Below are 25823 nucleotides of genomic sequence, written 5' to 3' on the forward strand. Positions count from 1 at the left end.
TATACAGACTGACGGTGATAGCTAATGATTCCGTACGATTGATAGGAACCCGCACGACGAACGGTCACAACATGCACGCGATGAGAACTTTCTGAGCATGATGCTTTGGTGCCCGGAGAGATACATACTCCTGCCCATGCACGAGAGAAACAACCCTTTCAAGCCAACTTCGTTTCAAACTTGCCCGTCGCCTTCATATTCGACAGTCCCTCCGCTCCACTCGTATCTTCAGCATCCATGAACCCGGCAATCCTTCCCTTCGGATCCCACTTCTTCCTAACATCCATCAACCTCTTTCCCGCGTCCTCACTCCAATACTTCGTCGGCCTCAGTGCAAAGTCAGCATCCCCGAGACACGAGCCAACAGTATACGGATCCAACTCCTCCTCAATATCATGCACCCACTTCTTATGAAAGGGATCTTCTTCAGGATTAGTATATGAAGCATACCACGCGACGTAGTGGTCGGAACTCACCGACCAGGCCATGTCTTCGTAAGTCTCATGACTGGCTGGGTAGACCGGGTACCAGACCATGATGCCTTCGGCTGGCAAGGAAGTGGCGCGTTTGCGGATTGTGGTGACGACGTCGACGGAGTTCTCCAGGAAGCTGTTCAAGGTGATCCAGCGGCGGGGTTTGGAATATGCTTCGGGTGTTTCGGCGAGGTCGTAGCATTTGTCGGAGTCAGTCTTCTCCATCTCTTGAGCTTGGAGGAGAGACCCAGTCGGGTGCGTCTCGGAGACGATTTCTAGGTTCTGCTTGGCTTGTTCGTCTGTCGAAGCCAATGATTGGAGGCCTATGAGTATCACATAGCCTTCGGTGGCAAGGCTGGAGATGTGAGCGAAGGGCTCGACGAGTGGGTCTAAGGCAGGATCTGGAGTCTTTGTCAGCTTCGGCGTGGATTGAATTACTGAAGTATACTGACCTCGTTCAGCCAGTGCATGACCTCGTCGTATGCAGCAATGGGATATATGTATGTACTGCTTCAGTGCCCTGGGAGTCCTGGCAACGTCTTGATGTAGAAGCGAGTGACAATGGCTGGGAAACCTTCGCATCATCAGTGGATTCAACGAACATTTCGATCGCCCGTGGCTTAGTCTACCTGGCCCTGACCCGCGTGCTGCCCAATACAGATCGGCGTTATTATCTTTGTCACAGTGTAAAACTCTCCTGTGGCGGTTACGACATCGACTCCGACGACGAAGCGACACGTGGGGCCGAACGTCTACACAACATATTGATCAGTGCAAGTAATCAAGATACACGACAGCGACCAACTAACCCGCACGGGATAACCCATGCCGCCCTGCAGAAGAAACCCTCCCATGCCCACCTCACCACAATGACCAGCCGGTAGGAAACGATTGCGCTCCTTCAGGAAGCGGCATATTTCTCTGCTGGTAGTCGCAGGCGAGGCTTCGACAACCTCCGTGTCTTGATTATACTTGATGTAGCCAAAGTTGAAGAAATCGATGAGGAGTCCGCGGATTTCAAAGACCCTTTGGTAGACAACTGAACTCATTGCGCTACAATCTAATGACTTCAAGCCTGGATTTACCCAGGCTTTCGTGCTGGGCACGCACGGTCATGAAAAAGGGGCATGCCGTATGGCTCGTCTTGCGCTGCCCCAATTTGTGTTCAAGTGGTCCGTGAAAGGAACCTTAGGGCTCCACACCCATACACATCTTCGGCGGAGGAAGTGCTGGCGTTCGATGTACTGCTTGCAACAGAAGTTCCCCTGGCGTTGATCCCCTCAGCGATTGATCCGATGCAGTTCACACTCTTTCACAGACTATGGGGGTCCTCCCACAACATGTCTGTCAGTAATGCCTCTAAACCTGATTGTCGTCCTGGCATCGCCTTTGAGTGAGAGCTCGGATGACTTTCGCCATATCACATTCTGCTGACAATGCTTGGGATATGCTATGCGGTCGAAGTGTAGTCGCATACACTCCAGAGCGACGGTAGTCCTGGCCACAGGTGAAGAAGATGTCAACAGGAGGCGCGGCTTCGCGATGTTTCCGTCTGTGGCGCAACAAAACGTGACCAGCGCTTGGCAAGCGATTGGTAACCAGTGTTTCTTCTGGCAGACCTTGCCCAACTCGTCCCTCCTCGGCGAAGTGGCTTGCACCCTCCTCGAAGACGCGCTGCGCTTATACGGTATAGGAGCTTTCGTAGGGACTCACGGTAGGTGGATCTGGTTCTGTTGTATTTCTACATGTTGCGACAGCAGGGACACGATGGCATAGCAAGAGCAGAAACGCAGCGACCATGTGGCCGTTCAAGAAGGAGCAGGAATACCATGTGGTAGCAGGAGAAGATGTGTCGCCAATAAGTGAGCCGGAGAGCGTTGTCTCGGCGGCACCATCAGAAAAGCGCGTCGCCAAAGGGCATATTGCTGGCTACGTGACCGGTGTCGTCGTTGCCATAGCCGTGGCAGCAATCGCAATCATCCTCGTCCTCACCATCTTCCGGACCTTATTCGCCCCGACGCCCATCGCAGACGACATCGACGACGGAAAATGCAGACGCCGACACGAATGGCGCACCCTCAGCGCAACGCAGCAACAGGACTACATCTCCGCCGTGCGCTGCCTCCAGTCCACGCCCTCGCCCTTTCTCAAACGCAACGGTACTACGGCGTACGATGACTTTCCCTGGCTCCACAGCCATGTAGGCTACTCGACACATCACAGCGCAGCGTTTCTGCCCTGGCATCGGTACTTCTTGGCGATATATGAGATGGCACTGAGGGAAGCTTGCAGGTACAATGGAGGGTTGGTGTACTGGGACTGGACATTGGATTCCCATGCGCTTGAGAAGAGCCCAGTCTTCGACGCAAGCTCTGGATTCGGTGGTGACGGTGAAGTGGGTGCTGAAATCACCGTTGGTAGAACCGGACGCTGCGTCGTAGATGGACCTTTCGCTCACACACGAGTGAACTACTACGATATCAAGTATGCGCCGCACTGTCTATCTCGCGGATTCCGGAATATAGCGGGCGAGCTGGGACATATTGACGGCAAGGACGTCAGCCCCCAATCGGTGGAGGAAGTGCTATCTGCAGGGACCTACGATAAGTTTGTGAAGCTTATGGAGAGTCGTGTCCACGACGTGATACCGTTCGGAATCGCTGGTGACTTCGAGACCTTCTCTGCACCGTACGATCCACTGTTCTTCCTACACCACACTCAGCTCGATCGACTGTGGTGGCTGTGGCAGCAGCGATCGCCGGAGCGGTTTCTTTGGGCGTATGGAGGTCATAAGTCACGGCATACGATGGGATTGGCCAGCTTAGAGGATGACCTGGAGTATCGTGGACTGGCTGATGATGTGAAAGTGAAAGATGTGATGAATACTGAGACGGGCGTGTTATGTTACAGATACTGATGAAGTCCGGATTTTTTGAGGCAGCTTGTAAATCATCAAATGCTGGTGTCGAGCCTACCTGTCGCCGAACACGTCATCATTTGACCAAGTAAGGACCTTGCCCCCAACACGCGTTGTCAGGAGATTGGCTTAGACCGAGGGTGGCCATATTCACGCCACAAGGCGACGCACCCTACCTGTAGAATTCTTTAAAGGATTGCAAGGCTCTGGCGCCACCGAAAAGTCACAAGTCGCGCGATACGCAAAACGCCCAACACCACAACGGTGGTGAGCTTGCAAAGCACGATCAACATGGTATATGTTTGTCCGCAGAGGCATTCGCCATACGGCCCCTGTCTAGTCCAGTCGGGTTCCTCACCTCCCAGGCTCTATCACCCAACTCTTCCACTATGCCAACACCAAGGAGCATCCTCACAATCCGCCTCTCAAAACACCTCAACCCCCCCATCGCCTCCATCCTAGCCAGAGACTGGTGCAGAGCCCCCCAAATCGCTGCATACTTCGACAACATTGGCTGCGACGTCGAATACCATAATTTCCAGCAGCGTCTTGTCGACATCCGCAAGATGCTCAACGCACGCGACTGGGCTGGGGTGTTGGTGGGATGGTGCTTGAGGGTTATTCTAGACCGTGCTGAGATGTTTGAGCAAGTTGTGGCGGTCTGTCATGAGGAGCTTGCGGGGAAGGAGACGAGGGTCATGGTTAGTACGGGTCCGGATAATTTGGTGGAGACGACATTGAGGGGGTTTCCGGTGGAGGGGAGAAGAGGGGAGCGGAGCGGAGAGCTTGAAGAGCATACCGGCTGTCGGTGAGGTAGAGAACAGGATTGATGAGAGTGGCAATTGCTGATGTACGAGTGTCATTAGGCATTGGCTCAGATTTGCTGCGAAGGTTCGTCATCGCCTGGCTTATGAGTACTGTGATCGAACTCGAGAGATTAAGCACTCATGGCATATCTCTCACTGAACGCTCCCTCGTTCTGTTGGTGAAGGACATACAAATCAGGCCCAGACCTCATCATGAATGAGAACATACCCCGGCTGTTGCGCTACACGCTCACACCATGCCTTGACACTAGGCCATTGACTCAGATCAAACCCGGCTTGACCACACACATGCGTATAAGCATACAACGCCACATCCGCAAGACTGAACTTCTCCCCAACGAAATACGGTCGACTAGCAAGATGCTGCTCCATAATCCCCAGTGCTGTCTCCCCTGCCTGTCGCTTCGATTCTACCTGACTCTTCTTCGCCTCGTCCACATTCTCCAGACCCATGACTCTAGACCAGAAACGCAAGGACCCCAAATTCGGCTCGATTTGATACTGCTCGAAAAAAATCCAGCGCAGCATTTCAGCGTGGTGAAGTCGGTCGGTCGGGATTAGGGCGCTGCCAGTGGCGAGGTAATAGAGTGCTGCTCCGCTTTCTGGGAGGAATGTGTCGGAGCCGATTTGGAGGATTGGGACGCTGCCATTCGCGCTGATGTTGGAGAGGAAGTGGGGTGTTCTGCTTTCGCCTTTCAGGAGGTCGTATTCTTTTAGGGAGATTTTGATGTTAAGGATGGCGGCTGCGGGGCGGATCTTGTAGGAGTTACCAGATGGCTGGTATTGGTAAGATGAGGTCCTTCATGTTGATAAAGTGTACTTTGTCTCGCAGTGATGAAGACAGCTATCCAGTCAGTAGCAAGATGACTTTCGAAGTCGATATGGGTGGTGTTAATCAATGCCAGGATTCTTTGCTCCACTGCGGCTGAACACACATGCCTACCTGTACTCCTCCTTCGCGGCTGGATCCGAGGCCTGGCCCTTTTCACCTGTTCACGTGGGCCGTCGACATCTTCGTCACCTGCAACCGGACCCACCGGATATACTTAAGTATAAGAATATGCAGCGCGCTATAGTTGGTCTTCTGACAGGAACATTGCAGGGTCGATGTTGTGGTCATCCGGCCGTACAGCTCCAGCCGCTTCCTGTTCCTCTTCTATGCTGTCATCGAGGCAGGATTGGGTGGCGCTACAGGGCATTGCACTGTCGCATTCGCAATTGCGGCCGTTACGAAGAACGAAGAGTCGCTGTAGGGCTCAATTCTGAAGTCCTCGGGGCGAGCAGAAATGTCATTCTTTGGTAAGATAGGTGTAGGTTGGATGTCGGTCCGTTGAGAAAGAATACAAACGGAGGTCGGGAATTTTGTGAAGCTGCGACCGGCACTAGACTTCCCGAGGCCACGAGGGAGCGTTACGCTAAGACTCTGGGCTGTGCTTGGACAGGCAGTCACAATCTCGACATCCTGCCGCTACATATTGACAATCATTTTCTCACATTCACGACCTCTTCACACCTGCAACGAAGACCCTATACCGGCCTATTTGCGCACACATATCGTCCTCGAGCATGATCGCCGCCTCCGAAGTGTGAATCTGGACCCCGCGCCCCGCATAAAGAAGCGCGTCAACAATTTCTCCAGGCTGCAACAGGAAAAAGGATAACATTACACAGCCTTTCCCACGGATTGAGCACGTGAAGTGCACTCTTATTCGCCATGCGACGCCCCCTGGTCATCTTCCTGGTCATAATATTTGCCGTGCTCCTCTTCCTGATACACTTAGTTTGGACACTGCTGGAACTACTCGTCATCACTGGCATACAAGACGCCATAACGAAGGAGGAACTGCCTGCGATCGGCGCCGAAGACAAAATCACCGCGAAACCCCTAATACCGAAAATCATTCACCAGACGTATATCAACACAAGCATCCCCGAAGTATGGCAGGACGCGCAGGCGAGTTGCAAGACCCTGCATCAGAAGAGCGATGGCTGGGAGTATAAGCTGTGGACAGACAAGATGAGCGTCGATTTCATTGAAGAAGAATACCCAGAGTTCTTGGAAACTTTCAAGGGCTATCAATACCCTATCCAGCGCGCCGACGCGATACGATACTTTGTGCTGGATCACTTTGGAGGCATATACATCGATCTGGACGACGGATGCAACCGACCTCTTGAACCTCTCCTATCGTACCCAGCATTTGTACGGAAGACAGTGCCCACGGGTGTGAGCAACGATGCCATGGGTGCCGTACCGGGCCATCCTTTCTTCAAGCGCGTAATCCAGGAATTGGAGCGCTACGATCGCAGCTGGATCTTACCGTATATCACCGTCATGGCAAGCACGGGACCATTGTTCCTGAGTGTTATCTGGCGGCACTACAGCGACGAAGGCTTGAACGTGGGCGACGGCGCAGACGGCGGTCGCATCAGGATCATCTTCCCGGAAGAGTACAATAGCCATCCTTGGAGCTTCTTCACCCACCATCTTGGCAACAGTTGGCATGGCTATGACGTTCAGCTGATCTTCTGGATGGCACGAAACTGGGTGCTCTTAACATTCATTGGCCTCGTCGTTGGCATCAGCGCCATTCTACTCGGCTGGTGGAGTTATCACCGTTACTTCCTCGCGCCAACGGACATTCCCCAGTGGAAGAAGAAATCCGTGCGGGACCGGCTAGCATTCTGGTCGAACCGACATCAAAGTGAATACGAGCTCGTCAATCGACACGAGCCTTGAGGTGTAGAGTTGTTGGATTGTTGTTTAGCGAGCGAAGGCGTTGGAGGCGCGATCTCGTGTGGGTTCGAAAGCCGAACTGGCGATGTCTGTAGATAGGAGCCATCTCAAACACGAAATTTCAGGATCAATCATTTCTATCTGTACAGTGTCATAATTTACCGGGATCTGAAGTAGGGAATAGCAGAAGCTGTTGCTTTCTTGTCAGTGTCGAATTGCCGCCGCTTTTGATATAGTGGCACCATTGTCTCTGCCTTCAAGGACTGTTACAACACCATGTCCTTGTTAACGGATTACTACACTCGATACATGTCCATCCGCATGGGGCTGGTCGCGCACTCGCCACAGAGCGAGTACCTCTACTCCAAGCCGAAGTTGGCTTGCTGAAACCCAAGTAAAATGTTATAGTCTGCTGCACAAGCTGGTGACTCCCCCGAATGCTGTTGAAGCAAGCCGACAGCGCTGGAAGTGAGCTGTTGCAGCTCTGGTAAAGGTACGAAGCCCCGGAGCTCATCGTGTTGATGTGCTGCTGCCAGCAATAGGACATCTTCCACGCGCTGATGACTCAAAGTCTGTACATTGTCCACGACCCATGACTCTGTGATGAAGTCGCGGAATGTGACGCTCTGCTTCGTTGCTTCGATGCAGGAGTGTGCAAGTTCGAGTACGTCTTCGTACCCTGCTGTGTCTCGCAGGGCTGCGATCGTCGACCTCATTTGTGGTATTTCTGCTGCGTGGTCGCGTGCCATAGATGCTGTATATTCGTCATGGGCCTCCGACGTGTGGTGCCTGTGCAGGACGTAGTCCAGGAATGGTCTTGTGAGACTCAGCTTGGCACGCCAGTATGCATGTCCAAGGCTCGCAATGGCAGCTCCGTGAGGCGTGGTGTCTGTATCGTGCCACTGTAGCGATGATGGCAATGTGCTTCTCCACCGCTCAAGCGTGGCGGACTGCTTGGAGGAGAAGCTTGCTAGGTCCGGTGGTGTATCTCCCGATGAGTGCGATAGCAGGCTCCTGTTGAGTTCATGTGATAGACGTCGAAGACGTAGATGAGCAGCATGGACGCGACGTTCTTGTTGGCTTCCCCGTGCGAGCGCGGTCTCGCCGTTGTTCGCGGCGATCCCGGCAACCGAGCTTGGTAGAGGAAGTCGATATTCGATCTGCTCCAAGCCACTCTTCGGCAGACGCAAGTCGGGCAGGATTTGTCCCTCCAGAGACAAGCATGACCAGGCGCATCGAAGCACAAGATCATCTTGCGAGTTGTGCTGCACCTGGGTCGAGCGGTCTCCTTGTGGTGTTGACGAAGAGTTATGCCTCTGTTCCTTGTGTAGTTGCCGTCGCTGAACAAGGTGAAGCAACACACGGCCTGCCATTGAGTACCAGCTACTTGCTTCCCTTGTACGAACCAGTCTGGCTTTGTATAGGCCTGCGAGCAGGAACATCTGGGCATGCGCGAGACTAGTGCCATCCATGTGGCCAGCCATGATCTGTACAGCTTCGGTGTAGTGACTGAAGCCTGGTACGGCATCACTTGCCCAATGCTTCTGATCGTGGTTGTATGCGCGGTGGTGCAACCCTTTGCTGTGATTCACCTCGCTCTCCACAGCAGCACCCAGTGCAAGAACAAGCAGCGCGACCGCGGTGCTCGGAGATTGCCGAATTTCTGGTGTGTCGGGGCGCATAGGCGACTGAGTGTCGAGCCGCCTTCGTTTGGCTGGGCGCTCATCCTGGTGGTAACCTGCTGAAGGAGTCCTCCTCCGCTCAGTCGTGAACCCTTCCAGAGTCTTGGCGACCGAGCATCGATTGATAATGGGGTGTCGTCCATAGACATGGTCCAAGAAGGCTCCATACTCGGACTTAATTTTGTCCACCTGGAGGGTGTAGTTGTGAGGCCATGAAGAAGCGGAAGACGATCCCGGCAGTGGTTGTGTGTGGTCCTCCGCCTCCAGGAGATAGTCATCGTTCGGGAAAACGTTGGCCCTTGCAAGCACATCTCTTACTGCCGGCCATTGAAGGACACTTTCATAGCCTGTGGCCTTCAGCTCAGTCGGAGATCCGAAGCTACGGCGGCGCTGTTGAAATTGATCGTCTTGATCTTGAAACGTAGATCCCTGGGTCTCGCTGCGAGGTAGACTGGGGTTCGACTCATAGGAGACCAAGACGCGTTGTAGCCGGTCGAGCTTGTTGGATAACGCAGTCAACCCCTCAGATTGAGTCGACATCCAAGATGCCATGAAGTCAACCATTTTGTCGAATCTGCCGGAGTTAGTGTTGCTCACAAGAGTCATCTCGATTTTGAACATACTTGGACGGCACCGGCGGACGGTAGCTGCACTCTAGATCCAGCTCTTTGCAGAAAGAACAAGGCGTACCTTCGTCGCATCGTTGCTTGCGGTATCGACACTGGTCACAGGCCTGACATAGTCAGAACATATCTGCCGGAGTGTATTAAAGTGGGCCGACAAACCTGCATTGCCCTAGGCTTCTTGGGCACTTTGACAGGAAGCCAGCTCGCCTGCTGATCCGGAGCCGGGGCGTGACTTGCAAGGTGATATGCCAGCAGACCGCTGTCAGCAGCAGTCGTAGGTCCGTAGGGCTTGGTGTCAATGTCTCCGGGCAGCAGAATCTTGCAGTCTGTCGGCGCCGCGTAATGAACCCATTGCGCTTGGGGCAATGCGACAAGCCCTTGAGGCTCTGCCACAGGCGGCAGCTGCCAGTGTTGGAATGCGTTGTGGTACATGGTACCTAGAGTTGCGATCAGGTACTGAGTACAAGGCCGGACACATCAGGCCAGAATAGAGCTGAGAAAGTAGCGGGACGTGTAATTCCTTCGATAGTACTCATAGGAGGTGGAACGCAGCATCGCTCGAATGTTCTGAAAGGCATCGACATTGTGAGTATGAGCGACCCAGAGATGAACAGGTGACAAGTTTCGTCATGGAGAGATGCTGTCAACGCCTGCATCTGTTGCCACATGGCAGTTGGCTGAAGTAGTGCTGGAGGTTCTTTGGATTGGGCAGCCACCGGTGTCAAGTATGTCCTTCGTTAGCCTCAAAGTTGTAGTTGCTATGCCAAGGGCGATCTCCGTGTTGCCAGATTGTTGCTTCGATCTCCAGTATCAGGCATAGCGCGTCGAACGCCCGCAGAAATGAGGCCTGGTCTGGAAGCAGGACATGTGTCAGGAAAGTACGAGACCAATAGATACGGTCTCAGGCACGCTCCGCGATAGGCTGAGAGGAACGGGCACGCCAGAGTTGGTCGTAAAGGATAAAACCGCACCCATCACAACGATCTAGTACAGAAGGTTCAGTGTTGTTCATGTCGATCCCACGCGACACTATCTTCACGGTTTGAGGCTCTGCTTTCGGATGAGTTGGCACAAGTCGCTCGTCCTCGCCGTGCTGTTGCTTCGACTAGGATTTGTGCGAATGGACTGCTGAACAGTAGATCATGTACATAGTCCAGTGGATCGTTGGTCATCGTTCTTGAAAGCTATTCCGTATCCAAAGACATGTTTGTCCGTTATCAGCACTAGTTGTACGAAACGGTGATCATGCACAGTCTCCTGTTGGTATAGGCGCGTCGCTTAGATGCATGACAGGAGCCGGCGCTGCCATGAAGATGTTACTGCCGGCGTCTTCCAACAGCCCGGAGCACTGTCACCCTATCACGACGACATACCGTGAACCAGTCTCCCGGGAAGGAGCGTAATGGCCAACCGAGATCGCGTTTACCAGATGCGGTATTGCTGCCTGACTCGCCGAAGGCATGTTATAGTGCTGCTATTCGAGCTTGGGTCAGAGCTTCGGATAGTGTACCTCTATGCCATCATTCGCTGGACCCTTGGGCAGCAGGAACTCATACAAGAGGAATTTCTCCGTGGACGCAAGTCGGCATTTGTACTCCAAGAAATTCCAAGTTGCAGCATCGTCGATGGCAACGTGATTTGAGATCATGTAGATGGTGAGGGGAGTGTGTTGCACAAGACGCAGAAACGAGGAGATGAGGTCGAAGAGTACTAAGCCTAACATCTCCAGGAGTCAGTTCGGATTCTCAGCATTTCGGTAGTGCGCGGGTATATCCTCTCACGACAAGGATGCGTTGGCTGACAAAACGGCGTACTTTTTGACACGCTTCCGAGATGCTGAGAATCCGAAATGACCCCTGGAGATGTTAAGATGGAAGTCATGACTCGCGCCAGTCTTCCGTTTTCACACGCCGACGCCGACGCCGACCCCGTCCTCACAGATTTGTTGCACAAACACTTCCACATCTCCTCTGATTCATCAATCAATGTCAGTAGAACTGCTGACCACTTCACCCAGAGGCTCCGCCATGTGAAAGACCATTTCTTGGCGTTGTTTCCGATTCTGGCGTGCCTTCCTTGGGGCGACGACCCAGCGAGCTTCAGTTCTGGCCACATTGGCTCTTCCCCTCAGTGCCCCTCAGTAGGCGCGAGGCATTGTAGCTATATATTATACCAATCATCCATTTTCACAGCATCACGTGCATGAACGCGTTCGTAGTTCAAGGTACACACTCACCGGATTACCACATTGCGGAACACCTGCTCACGTCCTTCCAGGGTAGAATTCAAGCTTCCCAGCCTTTGAGGACCTGCTTGAGGACCGAGTTCGAGTCTCGGCGGACGCATAATCGAAGGGTGCATGGCTTCTGACTTTCACTTTTTGGCCTGAGGCACACCATACTGTCTGGCATGCACATCACATTGCATCCCGAGGCGGTATGGCTGTGGTCCAACAACGTTTTGCTCAGTGGCGATGGCCTCCCCAGTCTTGAGCCAAAGACTAGAGTACAAAGGAGACGCTCATCCTATTCCAACGGGGGCAAGCGAAGGGAAGGGGAAGGAGAGAAGTAAATCATAGTCATCTTTTGAACTTCCTTCTGTCATTCACATCTAATGCTCTGCATACACATCATCAAATGCCTAAGATCAAACGCCCTCGTAGCCGCTTCTCATACGAAGCATCTAAACACCACCCAGCGCCACGCCATGCAACAAAGACTCACTACCGCTCAATGCATTACAAAATCTCCTTCAACTTCTGCTTCTGGTCCGCTGTCAGGCTCGTCGGGAACTTGATCTTGACACCCACAACAAAGTCGCCCCGTGCGCTAGGTGTCTTGCTCTTGGGCATCCCAAGACCTGGGTATCGTTCTGTCCATTCCGGTTGTGTTGGCCCAGCACTTGATACGGATATCTGCTTGCCGTCAATCGTCTGCACGGTTCGCTTCCAGCCGGTTAATGCTTCTTTCAGGTCGATCTCGACTGTGTGCTTGATGTCGTCGCCGTCTCGCGTGAACAGCGGGTGTGCCTTCTCTTTGACGATGAAGTGCAGGTCCTGCACACCGCCCTCGACCTGATCACCCATGTCTGGGTACTTGATCTTTGAGCCCGCCTTCAAGCCTCGCTTGATGGGCACGCTGAGGATCTTGTCTTCCGTGTTCTGCTTGCCGCTGTTCGAGTCGTATGTCTTGCGTTGGACCTTGAGCTTCTTCGTCGCGCCGTTGAAGATGTCTTCCAACGACACAGGAAGTGGCTTCTCGACGACAGTGGTTTCGACTTCAGGTTCTCGCCTTCGTCCTCCGAAGCCGCTTGCTCCTCTTGAGCCAGCACCGGGTCGGGCACCTCCAAATCCACCAGCGCCTCCAAAGGATTGGAAACCGCTGAAAATGTCGTCCTCATCTCCTCCTCCTCCTCCTCCTCCCATGCTAGCTCCTCCTCCGCGCATGAACTCGGCGAAGATGTCCTTTGGGTCACTGAATCCACCAAAGCCACGACCACCGCCTCCACCTCCTGTGCTGAAGTGGAATGTCCTGGCACCACCTCCACCTCCTCCTGGCATACCACTGAACCCTCCAAACCCGCCTGGCATTCCTCCTGCACCAGCGAATGGGTTCTCTCCACCAGCTTCAGGCGGAGGACCAGCGTTGCCTGTTATGAAGTCGTAGCCATAATTATCGTAGTTCTTGCGCTTCTCGGGGTCGGATAGGATCTCGAATGCCTCTGAGATCTCTTTGAACTTCTCGGCCCCGGCAGGGTTCTTGTCGGGGTGGTTCTTGAGAGCACCTTTCCGGTAGGCCTTCTTGATTTCTTCCTGTGACGCCGTCGCAGCCACGCCGAGGCGGTCGTATAGTTTCGTGTCTGCGACCATCGTGTTGTCGTATGGTGTTCGAGTACAGTAGATGTAGGTGATTAGGGTATCGTTGGACTGTCGGACGGTCTGAGGCCTCTCTAGTGTGATTCGTCAATGGTTCAAGTGTTGTCTGAGGTGAGAGAAGAGAAGGCGAATTGAGTTGGAGAGTGTCACAAAGGAAGTAGCGGCGTGGTCTTCGTCGCAAGCATGCATAGATCACGGCAGGAAGGCCTGTCTGCGACTGTCATGTGATGTCACAAGCGCGATGCTTCTCGAACCTTCCAAATTGGGACTGCGTGCCTGAGGCGAAGACGAGTGAATGTGATGATGTTGATGCATCAGACGACGATGTGAGACGATGGAGCAAAGCGCATCTCACGCACTGGAGATGCATGACAGGCCGTGTTGCAGGACGCAAGCAGTCTTTCGCGTCCGACAATGTCAAAGTTGCACGCGGCACGTGCGTCCACAAGCTGTCCCGAAGCGGACATGTCGCTGTTCGACGTCTTCGAAACAACGGCAACACCACCTTGTTGTTACTCCCAACCCCTCATTGCTGTTCAGAGAGTGCTTTCCTCAACCATTTTGGCAAGCCGCGGCGGGTGCGGGCATGCTGTCGCTTCGTGTTGAGCATGACGACTGACGCGTGGACCAAGCGCGCCCACCAGTCGTGCTGGCCGTCAAGACTCCAAGTGTTGCCGGATCTCATGGCCGCATAGTGTTGCCTGAATCGAGCTATCGAGGCCATGGCTGGCATTGCAACTTCACGTCGTACATTCGTGGCAAGTACGAACAGGAGCGACACCATTGTCAGCAAAACAGGCCAGATGTAATTAGAACGGCCAGAACAAGGCTGAACAGATTGCTTTACACCACGATTACTGATCACAAACTTGCTATCATCCTCGTACGGCAGCCAGCAGAGCCGGCTGATATTCCCTCTGCGCGGCCCCGCCTGACGATGCTGGGAGCCTGGGAAAGCTCAGGTCATGACCGAGACACCAGCATCATCTCCGGCAGTTGGCTTCAGAGCTGTAATCCCTCTCGAACCTCGAGCGATCACAAGGAGATCACGATACTCCGGCGTGATTCACCATGGATCGAGCCTGATGTGAGGTCGCTGCCTTACAGCGTCTTCGTGCAGCCGAGTTACATCTTAAATCCCGGCGGACCGATCATCCTAGCAAAATCTAGGTATAGAGCCAATAAGCCAACATCGATGTGGCGACAGCTAAAAGCGCATTTTACTCGGCTGCACGAAGACGCTGTATCTTTGAAGCGCCCACGACTCTACCGACGTCTTGCCACAGTGGGGTCAGCTCTAGCAACTGCCCTCGGTCAAGGCAGAGCAGTAGGTGAGTGGCCGCCCCATTGGGCAGTTCTAACATAGCTTTTTGCGTTTGCCAAGTTTGGTCTACGTTTCTGACGATGAGCATGGCCGACACACCTCAACGTTATCGCCTCCACTTCGCTGGTCAGCTGGCAAATGTAATATCTGCAAGGATCACTTCGGAAGCGTCGCCAAGCGCACGGTTAACTCTCTCGCGACCAGGATGAAATTGCTGGAATAGCGGCGTACAGGTCGACACGCTACCGAAGTGGCCCTCGCAGATGTTATATCTCTTCGATTTTCTTACTGTTTGAATCCCAGAGCAGAACAAACTAAATCATCCGGACACGAAAAACTTGCCTTCGACACATACTCGATCCGTCAGCGACCACCAACATGCTCTCCAAATTCACGACTCTCGCCGCGCTACTTTGCCTCCTGGCCACAGCCTTCGCAGCCCCCATCGATACCGAGGCTGGAACAATCGAGATGAGAGCACCAGCTGCTCAGCCTGCCGATGCGCACCTCGAGTACATCTACACGCAGCACCACGGCCAATAGAAGGAGTATGTGAGCATGAACATGTTCTCGCGGCAGCCACTGACCACGAGACAGTGACGACTCTCCGTTTGGTATCATCAGCTCGTGGCTGCCATGTTGGGATATTGTCTCATCCATGATTTGCCAAGCTGGCGACACTTCGGGCAGAGTACGCTTTCCGGGAGAACACCTGCAAGGGTCTGTGCTGTCAATCTCGACTTCAGTTTAGGATGAGTGCCTACAGAATGTAACAAATCTTGCAATAACCGGCCCTGATATGCCGGTCCTCTCCTTGAAGGTCGTCCTCACTCTCTTTCTCGGCATATGTGTAGCTGCCAACGTGCCTGTTATATCATACGTGACTGTGTGTCGCACCACGGGGCTTTGTTGAAGGACAGGAGTGACACTGACATCTTACAGCGACCAGACATATTGACTCCGAACCTCACATTCACTTCGTTCGATCGCACAAAGGTCACGCCTGTCCATGTCGACAAAGCCAAGGGATTAGAGCCGGGGTACATCTTCCTCTCGACCTATAAAGGCGCCGCTCAGCATGCTCCTTACATATTCGACAATCAAGGCAACCTGGTCTGGTCTGGTTATGATAGCACTTTGTCAGACATAGGATACTTTGACTTTCAGAGCCATCGGACGTCAAACTCATCATTGCTCTCAGTTTTCCGCGGCTACGCAGATTCTGGCCGGGGCAAAGGCCATGTCGCCTTCCTGGACCAAGAGTACAAGACCGTTCGGACCCTCGACGCACCCGCTCCTCTGACGTCGCTAGACTTCCACGAATTCCAGCTTCTGGACGATGGCCAGACGGCAATCGTAACAAGCCTGCAACCGATCCAAGCCGACCTCGCAGCCTACGGCATCAACGAGACGATGGGCTGGCTCCTCGACTCCGCTTTCTACGTTCTCGAACTGCAAAGAGATAACCAGATCGTATTCGAATGGCGTTCTTCTGACCATATACCTCTCAACGAATCCGCTGTGACACCGAGCATAGGCTTTGGCGCTGGCCTCTCCTACGGCTATGCTTACGACTACTTCCATCTGAACTCCATCGCCCGCTTCCAGAACGGTGACTACCTCCTTTCCGCCCGGCACACCAATACGCTCTATCGCATCGCTGGCACCACTGGGAAAGTGCTATGGCGTCTCGGCGGACCACAGTCAAGCTTTACTCAGGATCGCTTCAATTTCTCCTCCCAACACGACGCTCGTATCCTACATGAGTCCTCTGATGGAACGATAGTCCTCTCCCTTTTCGACAACGCTCACAACGGCATAGTCGGGACCAACGGTGCCACCAACACAACCTCCTCCGCTCTGATCCTCTCCCTTGACGAGAGGAAGATGACAGCCTACCCTGTTGAACAATACTTTCTCCCACCCCATGAAGGTTCCACCGCAGCGCGTGCGCTGGGCTCCATACAGCGTCTTCCGAACGGCAACAGCCTTGTCTCTTGGGGCTACCTCAACACCATCACGGAGTTTGCGCCAGGTGGACACCCTCTCCTCAACATAGCATTCAACGACGAAGACGCCGCGCATTATCGCGTCCACAAAGGCAACTGGACCGCTTCCCCACCCGTGTCAGAGCTCGCAGTCTACGTCTTCGCTCCTGACGCTACCCAGAACACGCACATCTACATCTCCTGGAACGGCGCGACGGAAGTACGGGCTTGGCGGGTCTATGGAACTATTCTTACCAACTTCGGCGGCTCTGAAACGGATGAGATTGGTCTCTTCCTCGGCCAACTCAATAAGACCGGCTTTGAAACGCACTTTGACGCGAAGCGCTTCGTGACTAGCGCATGGGTCTCTGCGATCGATATAGAGGGGAACGTGCTAGGGAAGAGTGAAGTGATGAAAACGATTGTGCCCAGAGAGGAAGTCAGAGAGAGGTGTGGAAAGACGCATTGTGTCAAGCAGATCTTAATGCAGGAGGCAGAAGCGAAGTGGGGATCTGGCCCCGTTTGTGCTGGTAGTGTTGCTGGAGGGGTGGAGAGTACGGTGGTGGGATTGTGGCTGTATGTTCAGACGTTTGTGTTCTTTCTGCTGGGGATGGGGGTGAATACGATGTTTAGTATGAGAGCTACGCCGTGGTGGAGGTGGTAGTCTGGGCGCGAGCATGATCTGGCTGCATGTTGTTGGTTGATGCAGCTATTGTTGTAGACCTGGACCATGAAGCCTGTACTGATCGCCTGCACGACGTATAGCTGTCCGAAGATCTTAGGACCCAGGCAGTGGAACCCACCAAGGGTTGGTCTGTCGACCTGCATAGCATGGCTGAAGGATCCAAGTCTCATTCGCATGCGTGACCGGTGGCTCGGCTATGGATCAGCTGCATGCAGTGTCATCGTCCTGTAGCAAGGATCATTCGCGTGCTGTCCTCGGCTGTGGTTGTGAAGGATGGTAGCACGGATAGACGCGCGTTCGACAGTCCTCATCTCACATGTTGACAATCCTTGGATGTTTCGGCTGAATTAGCATTACTTGCAGACACCACACAATGAGCTCTCGAGGGCCGTCGCCAGTACACTATGTGCCTCGAGAAAAGGTTCAAGTCCAATCGTTTTAGCGCCTGATGGCTTTAACACTGCTCAAGAAAGCTCTCTCGGTCCCTCAATACGACCCTCAGACATTTCGGCAGGCCTCCGCCAGCCATCCACTTCTGCGATATGGCGATGCTTTTGCTCCTGTGACACATACAGTTCGTGGTTCTCAGCTGGTGCAGTCAGCTGGTGCAGGATGTCCTGCGGTCGTCGTTGCAGAGCTGAGCATATCCTCGTGCTTCTGCCCGCGCCCCTTCCTATAGTGTAGCACCAGCCAGGCGGACAAGGCTATTGCCAGGACCACCACTGCAGCGACACCTACTCCGATGCCAGCTTTCGCCCCCGTAGTCAGATCGCCTGCAGAAGCACTGCGCGATGACTCTGCTGACTCTGTCGGGATCGACTCCTGTATAGATGATGTGCTCATTTGTCAAGCGAAAGTGGTTGTCGCCGAGAAGGTCGTAGTAACGAAGTCCATCTCAAACGCAAGATAGTCCGCCGGTCCAGCATCGAAGACTGCAGTCGAGTTGCAGCACGTATAATTCGACAGGTTCGAACCGTCGCCACCTCCTACCCAAGAGGCGCAGCAGTACGTCGTTTGCGAACAGGCGAGCACCATCTGCGGCATGTGTTGTGGATCTTGATGAACAAATCAGCCCTGATCACTGAAAACAGCTAGCACGACACACACCAACGCCATCATGTGTGCAGAATTGCGCACAGTTTGGAGATTCCCAACTCGAGTCCGTACACGCTGTGCGCCACAGGAAGTTGTTACCACTGTCGCCTCGGCCTTTGCAGAACCCATTAGTTGTGCATATGTCAGAGCTGTTGCTGCAACAGCTGCTGTGTCCGTCATCCGAAGTCGTCCTGCATGGCTGATTTGGGTTTCTTGACTTGTCTGGGTTATAAAATTGTGTGCCAACCTGCACCTGTGAGTTCGCTTGTTGGGCTAGGATGGCGGCAAGAATTAGTAGATAGAACAGGATCATTGTCACAGGCGTAACGAGGAGCGATGATCACCAGCAGAGAAAAGAAGCGGCAACATATGTAATCAAGGCCAGGACCGGTGAGCAGGCGAAACGTGACAATCTCAGCTCGTGGCCAAGAGTGCATGTCTTGACGTGCATCGAACCGACATAGATCCTCCGCCAACTGTTACGCGCATCCAATCCAGCTCGATGTTTGGTAGCAGTCCGCTCCTAAGCGCTTCGAGCTGCACTGAGTTGTGTTTTAGGAACTGCTGATAGCCGTATCAACAATGGTACGTCAGGACATCCTACTTTCATTGGCCGGCACACGATGTGGGAAGTACGGAAAGTACAGAGATACACCTCGCCCGCTTCTCGTTGATGTGCTTGGCCGTAGGATGTGCGCAAGTATGATGGCGGGAGAGCACAAACCCAGAGGCAGTACTCGCACGTCAGGACAGTGTCGCTCTGTGCGTCGCCGCAGCTGTCCGTATGGAATAAGGGATGGAACGAGACGATCAAGTTACAGCCTGAATCCTGAGGCAGCGCGGAAGAAAACAGCGGCTCAAGAGGCGTCTTGGCCCGAACATAGAGGCCCACAAGGGAGAAGTTGTGGGAGCGAACGAGCAAGAGGTGTTTCGGCGTGCTCTGGAGTGATATGTCGTTGTTGTCAAGCGCGTGTGTTGTGTGTTGCTTGATGCAAATGCCGGGTTGTTTTGGAGATGGCAGATCCGGATGGCCAAAGCGTGATGCCTGTCGGCGTCTGACGGCGACCCAACTCACTTCGCGGTGCACGGACTGCGCACAAACCAAACCCTTTCAACACAAGGGACATCCACATAACATTACCACATCATCACACATCGTACATCCCAAAAGTGCGTCGCTGTGTAGCAATGTAACGAGCCATAGCCGCCAGACAATGCGCGCCGAAGGACACGTCACACCAAGTGGTGTCAGTCTTGCTGACTTTGCTGACCAGACCTCCTAGGTGCTCGCAAGCAAAGTCTTGGTTCTAACGAGAACCACGTAGCGGATCTGTTGAATCGACCTGCTGAAGGGACATCGCGGCAATACACTCTTTGTCACTTGGTAGCCAGATCAAAGTGGCCACAGCAAGCTTGCGAGAAACTCTGTCCTGGAGGGAGATTCCGGAGCCAGAATGCGAAAAGAATGCCTGCCGCCAAAAACGTGACGCCCAACCCAATGCTCTGGTACACGAACATCCAGCCCGCCCGTGTCGAATCTGCATATCCATGAGGTTCGCCTACCCCAAGTGATATGCCGAATGTCGCCAGCCAGACAAATTCCAGCCATCCAGCGATCCGTTTGGTCTGTCGTGTGGGCTCCAGCTGGCTGTCAAATAGCCAACTGCTAGCTCTTCTGAGGCGTGCAAGCCGGGAAGCCCGGGGATTCAGTTGCGCAATTGCAAAGTAGACGAGGCCGAGACCTGCGAGATACATGAAGGCCATTATGACGCTGACTCCATACAGCGACGCCAAGTAGAACAAACCATCGTATCGTGGAGTCGGGGAAACGTAGTCAGCCATGTCGCACACCAACCGACTGAGGGAGATGGGTTCAGAACGAGCAATGCAAGGCGAGAAGAAGGAAGTGCTAGGCAATCGGCAGACAAGCCTAGGTGAATCTTTAGCGGAAGTCTATTTACTGTGTACTGGCACGTATCTCCACAGTCGTGACCGACGTTCGCGTTATACAAGACGAAGGCGTTGTTGCCGGACTAGCAGTAATGTTGGAACAAACGTAACACCTAAGCCAAGGAAGGGATGCTGGAATGTCGCATAAACTGCTACGAGAAGAACTTAGAGTAGGTACCCCGAGCGTGACGGGCTAGGGCGGCAATTGCTGGGGTGGTTTGCGGAGAACTTTACCCGCCGGCAACCTTCCTTCTGCGGTCCCTTGCAAGTGTCGTTTCAACAACCACGACAACCTCTCCTGCTTTGGTGATTAGTGATGCACTCCGTAATCTATGCCATGTTGACACGTCATAAGAGTACCGACTCTGTTGGAACAAATCGGCCAGATCGGTTGTCTACAGCAATTCATTGCGCTCCCGAGTTACCCTAGGACTTGATAGTGAGCTCGTCAATAATAAAGGAAGTTGCGTATCACCACAGGTACCCGATATCGCGGGGTCTCACTAATCAACATGGTTGGTCATGGTGGGTCGTGATCCGGTAGGGATGTACGGAGGTAAGTCCTTACTGTGGAGGATGTACAAAATGTAGTGCCGGAGAGCCGGCGACCGTCTCAAGGGGAGGCGCGAAGGGTGTGCGCCCGCATCGATGAGCCGCATCGATAGCCCGCATCGATAGCGCGTAGGGGAGATACACTTTCGAGGTTGCTCCTTCGCATAGATACTGTTTCAACGCGATACTATCGCTCGTTGTGTCGTTGCATAAAGTATAAGTTAGCTATATACAAATTTTGGAGTTCAAGCTAGAAATCCGCTAACGGCTACGACCGTGTCCAATCACGAATTTGCAAGTCAATTATAACTAATAAGAGCGTGCTATCACGTTAGAAGTGTGGGAAGTTATTGTACGGGCTCATATAGGGTGTTTCAAAAGCAGGTTGTGTATTGCATGTGTCTATCTAGAATGGACAAGTGTTGCTCTTGAAGAGGCTGCAGGTGACTAATCAGTCACCTGATTCTTAGCGTACGTGGCCTCAAGTTTTGATGATAGGATGTTACCCATGTGCACGCTCGGATCGCGACACACCCCCTCAGCTCGTGCGCTGGAGTGAATGAGCTGATTCCCATGTGATCGCGTGCACCCTGTCATAACTACCCCCCCTATCTATGGCAGTGACGTCAGGCCCTCGGTGTTGCTACTGCTACAGTGAGGGTAAGTCAGCTGTTTCAAGTGAAGTGAGGTGAGGTGAGTGAGGTGAGCTTTGTACCCCTTCCCTCATTCCTCACTTTCACTGCTGCTATTGTTACCTATATAATAAAGCATAGAATGTGTGACTGTTGCCGGTGAGATGGCTCAGGTGATGGTCCCGTTGTACGGACTTTCACTTGAGTGTGCAATCATCTCACCTACCGGCAAACATCAGAGGTCCTGAGTTCAATCCAGGGGTAGCCTTAGTCCTATCGTATACTTAAACATATATTGTCGTCCGCTCAACTTATTGAATTGTCCGATAATTGCTCTGTGCCAAGTTATTTCGCTCCGGCGAATGGTAAGAGAGCTCGCTCTGCCCCTAGGGAGTATAAGATACTAGTCAGTGGCGCAATGCACTGGGCTGTCTACGACAGAGCTTGCACTATGTGAGGTGTAATGGGGCTCTAATAGGTAACACCGGAGCAACGGTATCGGAAAGTTAAAAAGGCACCTTCGGGGTGCCTTGCTTTCTGCACTTTTAAAGGTCATCACCTCAGGGTGGTGACACCTTTTTGTTTTGGGCAAGTGTGTGCTATGTGTGAGGTGCGAAAGTAGCGGATGATGTGGTGACAAGGTGGTAGTGTTGTTGCTAGTAGCAAGTTGGAGGCGTTTCTCGCTTTCTAATTAGACGCGCTGCTTTTGTCGCGCGCGTGCGCTGCTGCTAGTGACAGGGGTGTTTCTCGCCCTTGCGCTGTTAGCCAATAGGAGTCCGAGAAACACCTGTTGATGATGGTGCTAGGGCCGCACCGGTGAATGGTGGATGCTTTGCCCTAGCTTCGTTGTCGTCTACAGTATTGGTGGCTACTAGTAGCCGTGTTTTGCGCCTACTGGCGCTTCTAGAGAGGTGTCCGTAAAGATAAAGCCGTTCGGTGTTCGTTTCGAGATGAGGTAAGGCCGCTACTACGGGCTTCTTAGGCGTCTGTTGGCCCGTTACCTCCTAATGCGGCTGTAGAGGGCACTAAGGTGCGTGGGTCTACGCCTTCCTTAGCTATATTAAGCAGCTTAACGAAGTGCTTGTGCTTCTGTGGTGGAAGCAGCTTGGTCAGCCCGTCTACAGGCATGTCGTTAGTGCTAAGATACTTGATCTCAATGTCTCCGCGCTAGTCTCGCTATCGGAGCCAGTAGTGGTAGATATCAACGTGGCGTAGCTTCGTGTCAAGCTTTTGCCCTTATTGGTTGACAAGGCGGATGGTCTACGTGTTGTCGTAGTACAAGTGGGTGCGCTGATTAAACTGAAGGTGTATCTTAGCGAAGACTCGTTCCTACTATATAAGCTCTAAGGCGGCTTGCGAAAGCCCGAGTAGCTCAGCCTCTGTTAAGGACTTAGTGACAGTGATTTGTTTAGATGCCTTATAATCCACTAGTCCACCGAACAGCATGAAGACCTAGCCATTTGAGCTGGTCCTGTTATTATTTATGCCGTAGGACGCGTCCGATGCTCTAAAGAACTCGTGGTTGCTACCGAGGTGCTCTGGTTGGCTATGAAGGCCAGTGATGTGTTTGCTGGCGCTATATACAAGGCAGAGGTTCTTAGTCTCTAGGAGATAGCGCAAGCACTGATCTACAAGCTTGAGGTGTGTCTCAGTTAGCTTAGTCAGATACTGCGATAGCATAGACAAGGAAAAGGCGATGTCAGGCCGCGTGTGTGTAGCGGCGAAGTTGAGGGATCCTATACGTTGTTGGTACGCAAGGATGGCGATAAAGGTGGGTTGATGACCCTCTAGAACGGTCCAATCAAGGTGTTGATCTACTAGTACTGTCGTTTTGCGTGCATTCGTAGATATGCTGAATTTGGCGGCTAGCTTCTTAATGTAGTCTTCTTAAGAGAGCTACAGCAAGCGCTTGTTTCTGTCGCGCGTAACCTTGATTCCTAGGAACCAGGAGAGATCACCGAGCTCGTACATCTCGTACTTAGCAAGCAGCCGCTGCTTAATGTTGGCAGTATAGGCCTTGTGCTTGCGGTAGTAGAGCATAACCAGGTCGTCAACGTAAAAGAAGAACATAACCTTGTTGTCATAGTAGATGCATTCGGAGTCCGACAGGGGTACTAGTCTAAGGGAGGCCAGCGTCTCGGTTAGGGAGTTGTACCACAATAAAGGGGACTCCTTTAGACCGTAGAGGGCCTTAACTAGCTTAAGGGCGTATCCATGGGATGGCCTGTCGATTCTAGGAGGTAGTTGTAGATACATAGTGTATAGCAGGTCCGAGTTCAGGAAGGCGTTGACAACATCGAATTGTTCGGCTTCTAGGTCGAAGCTCGCGGCTATAGCACAGCAGAGGCGGAACATACTTACTAGCAGTGTGGCGGCGTATATGTCTAAGTGTGTTCCTTACAAATCGCCTCTTACGCATAGCCTAGCCTTGAAGCTCTTTAGCATGCCGTGCTCGTCCAGTTTGTATTTGTACACCTACTTGAGCGGCAGTAGTGGCTGAAGTCCCTCCTCTTACTGAGCATCCTGATCCTTCTCTTCCTTTGTTGCCCATCTGAATGTGCCTGTTGCTAGGGCTTTAGCAAACTCCTTGGCTATAGCTTCGATCCACTGTTAGGAGAAGCGGTGTTTTATAGCGGCTCGGTAGTTAGAAGGTTCGGGCGGAAGGTCATCGCGGTGTATAGAGGTAGTGGTGTTGACACGCCTTAGAGGGCTGTTGCCTCTTCGTGTAGGGCTTCGATCGCTCTTATCGCGATAGGCGCGTGTTCTAGGTCGTATGCCGGACATCTGGCCGATAATTACATTAGCGACTATGATCTAGTGTAGTGTATAGTGGAAGTAGGCCGTTCGTAGGCGCTTTCCATTCTCTGTGACTACATAGTTGGACTCCTCTAGTGTGTAGAGCTCTAGCTCTAGGGGGAAGAGTAGTGTGTTGGACGCGTTGTGTGTTAACGCGTCTTCTAGTGGTGTGAATGTAAATGGATATAGCTCGCGATCAGGGTCCGTGTTGCCTATGATCTCCTCACGGTCTTCTACGGTGAGGGCATCTATTATCTGCTGCTATAGGGTATCGTAGTAGTCAGTAGTATTAGGTGCTGACTGCTATATGTTGTCTTGAGTCACGTGATCTGTTACGTGCTCGATTTGCCGGTCTTTTTGGTTATACGTTGCTGACTCGCGGTGTTGCGGCCAGTGTGGTTCTTGCCTAAGGAGCTTTTGGTGGGCGTCTCGAGGTTGTTAGGTGTGCGGCTGCTAAGCCTATTCTTCTACCCCCTCGGCCTGTGCTGTGTCTTGCTCGTGATGAGCGATATACAGGTCGTAGTATTGTTCAGGCTCTTCAGCCGGTTCCGCTGTTGCGATGTTCTCGATAGGGGTCGTGTACCCTGCTATTAGGCGTGATAGGTCATAGAACGTAGTCTTATCGAAGAGGACGTCCTTGACTCGCATAACCCTATCTTTTAATAGGTCCTATACGCGGTAGATGTTAGTGGAGTCGTATCCTACAAGGTAGCCTATGAGCGCTCTCTCTTAGAGTTTCTCGCTCTTGCTAGGCTGATCTGGTCTATAGATGAACACGTATACAAGGGAGCTATACACCACTATATGACCCACGTTCGGAATTCGTCCTATTGCCAATTCGAATAGGGTCTTCCAGCCCTTTGACTAGATAGGGGATCGCCAGAGGATGTACACCGCTGCTGTAGTGCATTCTAGCCAAAGCTTTTCCGGCAATCGTACGTAGATGCGAATGGTTCTGCTCATAGTGATGATCAGAGCTCTAGCTCTTTCTGCTAGGTCCTACGTAGGCGCGTATTCCGCGGTTGCGTGCTATTCAATCTTATTGTTATTAATGACTGAGCGAAACACCTTCCTAATAGCGGGCTCGTTATCGCTGTAGAAGCATACGAACCTGCGACCAATGAAGTTGATGAAGCTTAGTAGGCTATTGAAGCAAGCTAATACCGATTGCTGATCCCTGTTCTTGATAGTGAACTAGAAGTGTCTATAGGTATCTAGATCGTAGAAGTGGACGAGGTACCTGTCACCGTTGTAGGCGACACTAAATTCTGCCAAGTCTATAGCTATGTGGCCGTATAGGGTCATCACCCTAATAGGCTAAGACCGATTGTGCACCTTGTGAGCTTTGCTAAGCCTATATGCTCTACAATGTGTAGTGAGGGGTGCGCTTAGACTATCGTTAATAATCACCCCCTCAACTCTAAGCGGTAACTGCTTGATGCGTTCAGCGCCAATGTGACCAAAGATTTGATGCCACTAGCGGCCAGAGAGCTTTCGGTGTTTGATAGGGGTCCTGCTAGACGTAGCTGCACCTTGAGTGCCCCTAGTGCTGTTTATGACTGCGAGAACGGTGCGATCACCATCCTCTTGAGCAGTTGGAGATGCTGCGCTGTTGGTAGGTTCATCGCCGATGTTTGCACCCCTACTAATAGTGCTGATGAAGTG

At 52.7% G+C, this 25823-nt stretch overlaps 9 protein-coding genes across 9 annotated transcripts; 4 read left to right on the forward strand and 5 right to left on the reverse strand.

Annotated features, from left to right (window-relative positions):
• Window positions 1-158: 158 nt before the first annotated feature.
• Window positions 159-1522, reverse strand: CLAFUR5_07572 (FAD-linked oxidoreductase nodO; the record flags this gene model as incomplete). The annotated part of the gene is made up of 3 exons (XM_047906720.1): window positions 159-874; window positions 1114-1225; window positions 1283-1522. The coding sequence occupies 3 exons, from the start codon at window positions 1520-1522 to the stop codon at window positions 159-161; spliced, it is 1068 nt and encodes a 355-aa protein (XP_047763487.1).
• Window positions 1523-2271: 749 nt separating this feature from the next.
• Window positions 2272-3390, forward strand: CLAFUR5_07573 (Tyrosinase ustQ; the record flags this gene model as incomplete). Its single annotated transcript, XM_047906721.1, has 1 exon — window positions 2272-3390. The coding sequence occupies one exon, from the start codon at window positions 2272-2274 to the stop codon at window positions 3388-3390; it is 1119 nt and encodes a 372-aa protein (XP_047762899.1).
• Window positions 3391-3779: 389 nt separating this feature from the next.
• Window positions 3780-4202, forward strand: CLAFUR5_07574 (uncharacterized protein; the record flags this gene model as incomplete). The annotated part of the gene is made up of 1 exon (XM_047906722.1): window positions 3780-4202. The coding sequence occupies one exon, from the start codon at window positions 3780-3782 to the stop codon at window positions 4200-4202; it is 423 nt and encodes a 140-aa protein (XP_047762966.1).
• Window positions 4203-4391: 189 nt separating this feature from the next.
• On the reverse strand, window positions 4392-5229 carry CLAFUR5_07575 (Disulfide-bond oxidoreductase; the record flags this gene model as incomplete). The annotated part of the gene is made up of 2 exons (XM_047906723.1): window positions 4392-5016; window positions 5207-5229. The coding sequence occupies 2 exons, from the start codon at window positions 5227-5229 to the stop codon at window positions 4392-4394; spliced, it is 648 nt and encodes a 215-aa protein (XP_047763486.1).
• A 702-nt stretch (window positions 5230-5931) lies between these two features.
• Window positions 5932-6957, forward strand: CLAFUR5_07576 (Mannosyl phosphorylinositol ceramide synthase CSH1; the record flags this gene model as incomplete). Its single annotated transcript, XM_047906724.1, has 1 exon — window positions 5932-6957. One exon carries the CDS (start codon window positions 5932-5934, stop codon window positions 6955-6957), a length of 1026 nt encoding a protein of 341 aa, XP_047763485.1.
• A 356-nt stretch (window positions 6958-7313) lies between these two features.
• Window positions 7314-9694, reverse strand: CLAFUR5_07577 (uncharacterized protein; the record flags this gene model as incomplete). The annotated part of the gene is made up of 3 exons (XM_047906725.1): window positions 7314-9210; window positions 9260-9369; window positions 9422-9694. 3 exons carry the CDS (start codon window positions 9692-9694, stop codon window positions 7314-7316), a joined length of 2280 nt encoding a protein of 759 aa, XP_047762897.1.
• Window positions 9695-11999: 2305 nt separating this feature from the next.
• Window positions 12000-13130, reverse strand: CLAFUR5_07578 (uncharacterized protein; the record flags this gene model as incomplete). The annotated part of the gene is made up of 1 exon (XM_047906726.1): window positions 12000-13130. One exon carries the CDS (start codon window positions 13128-13130, stop codon window positions 12000-12002), a length of 1131 nt encoding a protein of 376 aa, XP_047762991.1.
• A 2129-nt stretch (window positions 13131-15259) lies between these two features.
• Window positions 15260-17112, forward strand: CLAFUR5_07579 (uncharacterized protein; the record flags this gene model as incomplete). Its single annotated transcript, XM_047906727.1, has 2 exons — window positions 15260-15346; window positions 15403-17112. The coding sequence occupies 2 exons, from the start codon at window positions 15260-15262 to the stop codon at window positions 17110-17112; spliced, it is 1797 nt and encodes a 598-aa protein (XP_047763406.1).
• Window positions 17113-19605: 2493 nt separating this feature from the next.
• CLAFUR5_07580 (uncharacterized protein) lies at window positions 19606-19992 on the reverse strand (the record flags this gene model as incomplete). Its single annotated transcript, XM_047906728.1, has 1 exon — window positions 19606-19992. The coding sequence occupies one exon, from the start codon at window positions 19990-19992 to the stop codon at window positions 19606-19608; it is 387 nt and encodes a 128-aa protein (XP_047763099.1).
• Window positions 19993-25823: the final 5831 nt, after the last annotated feature.

This window comes from Fulvia fulva, chromosome 6, assembly GCF_020509005.1.
Source record: "Fulvia fulva chromosome 6, complete sequence".
Taxonomy (NCBI): Eukaryota; Fungi; Ascomycota; class Dothideomycetes; order Mycosphaerellales; family Mycosphaerellaceae; genus Fulvia; species Fulvia fulva.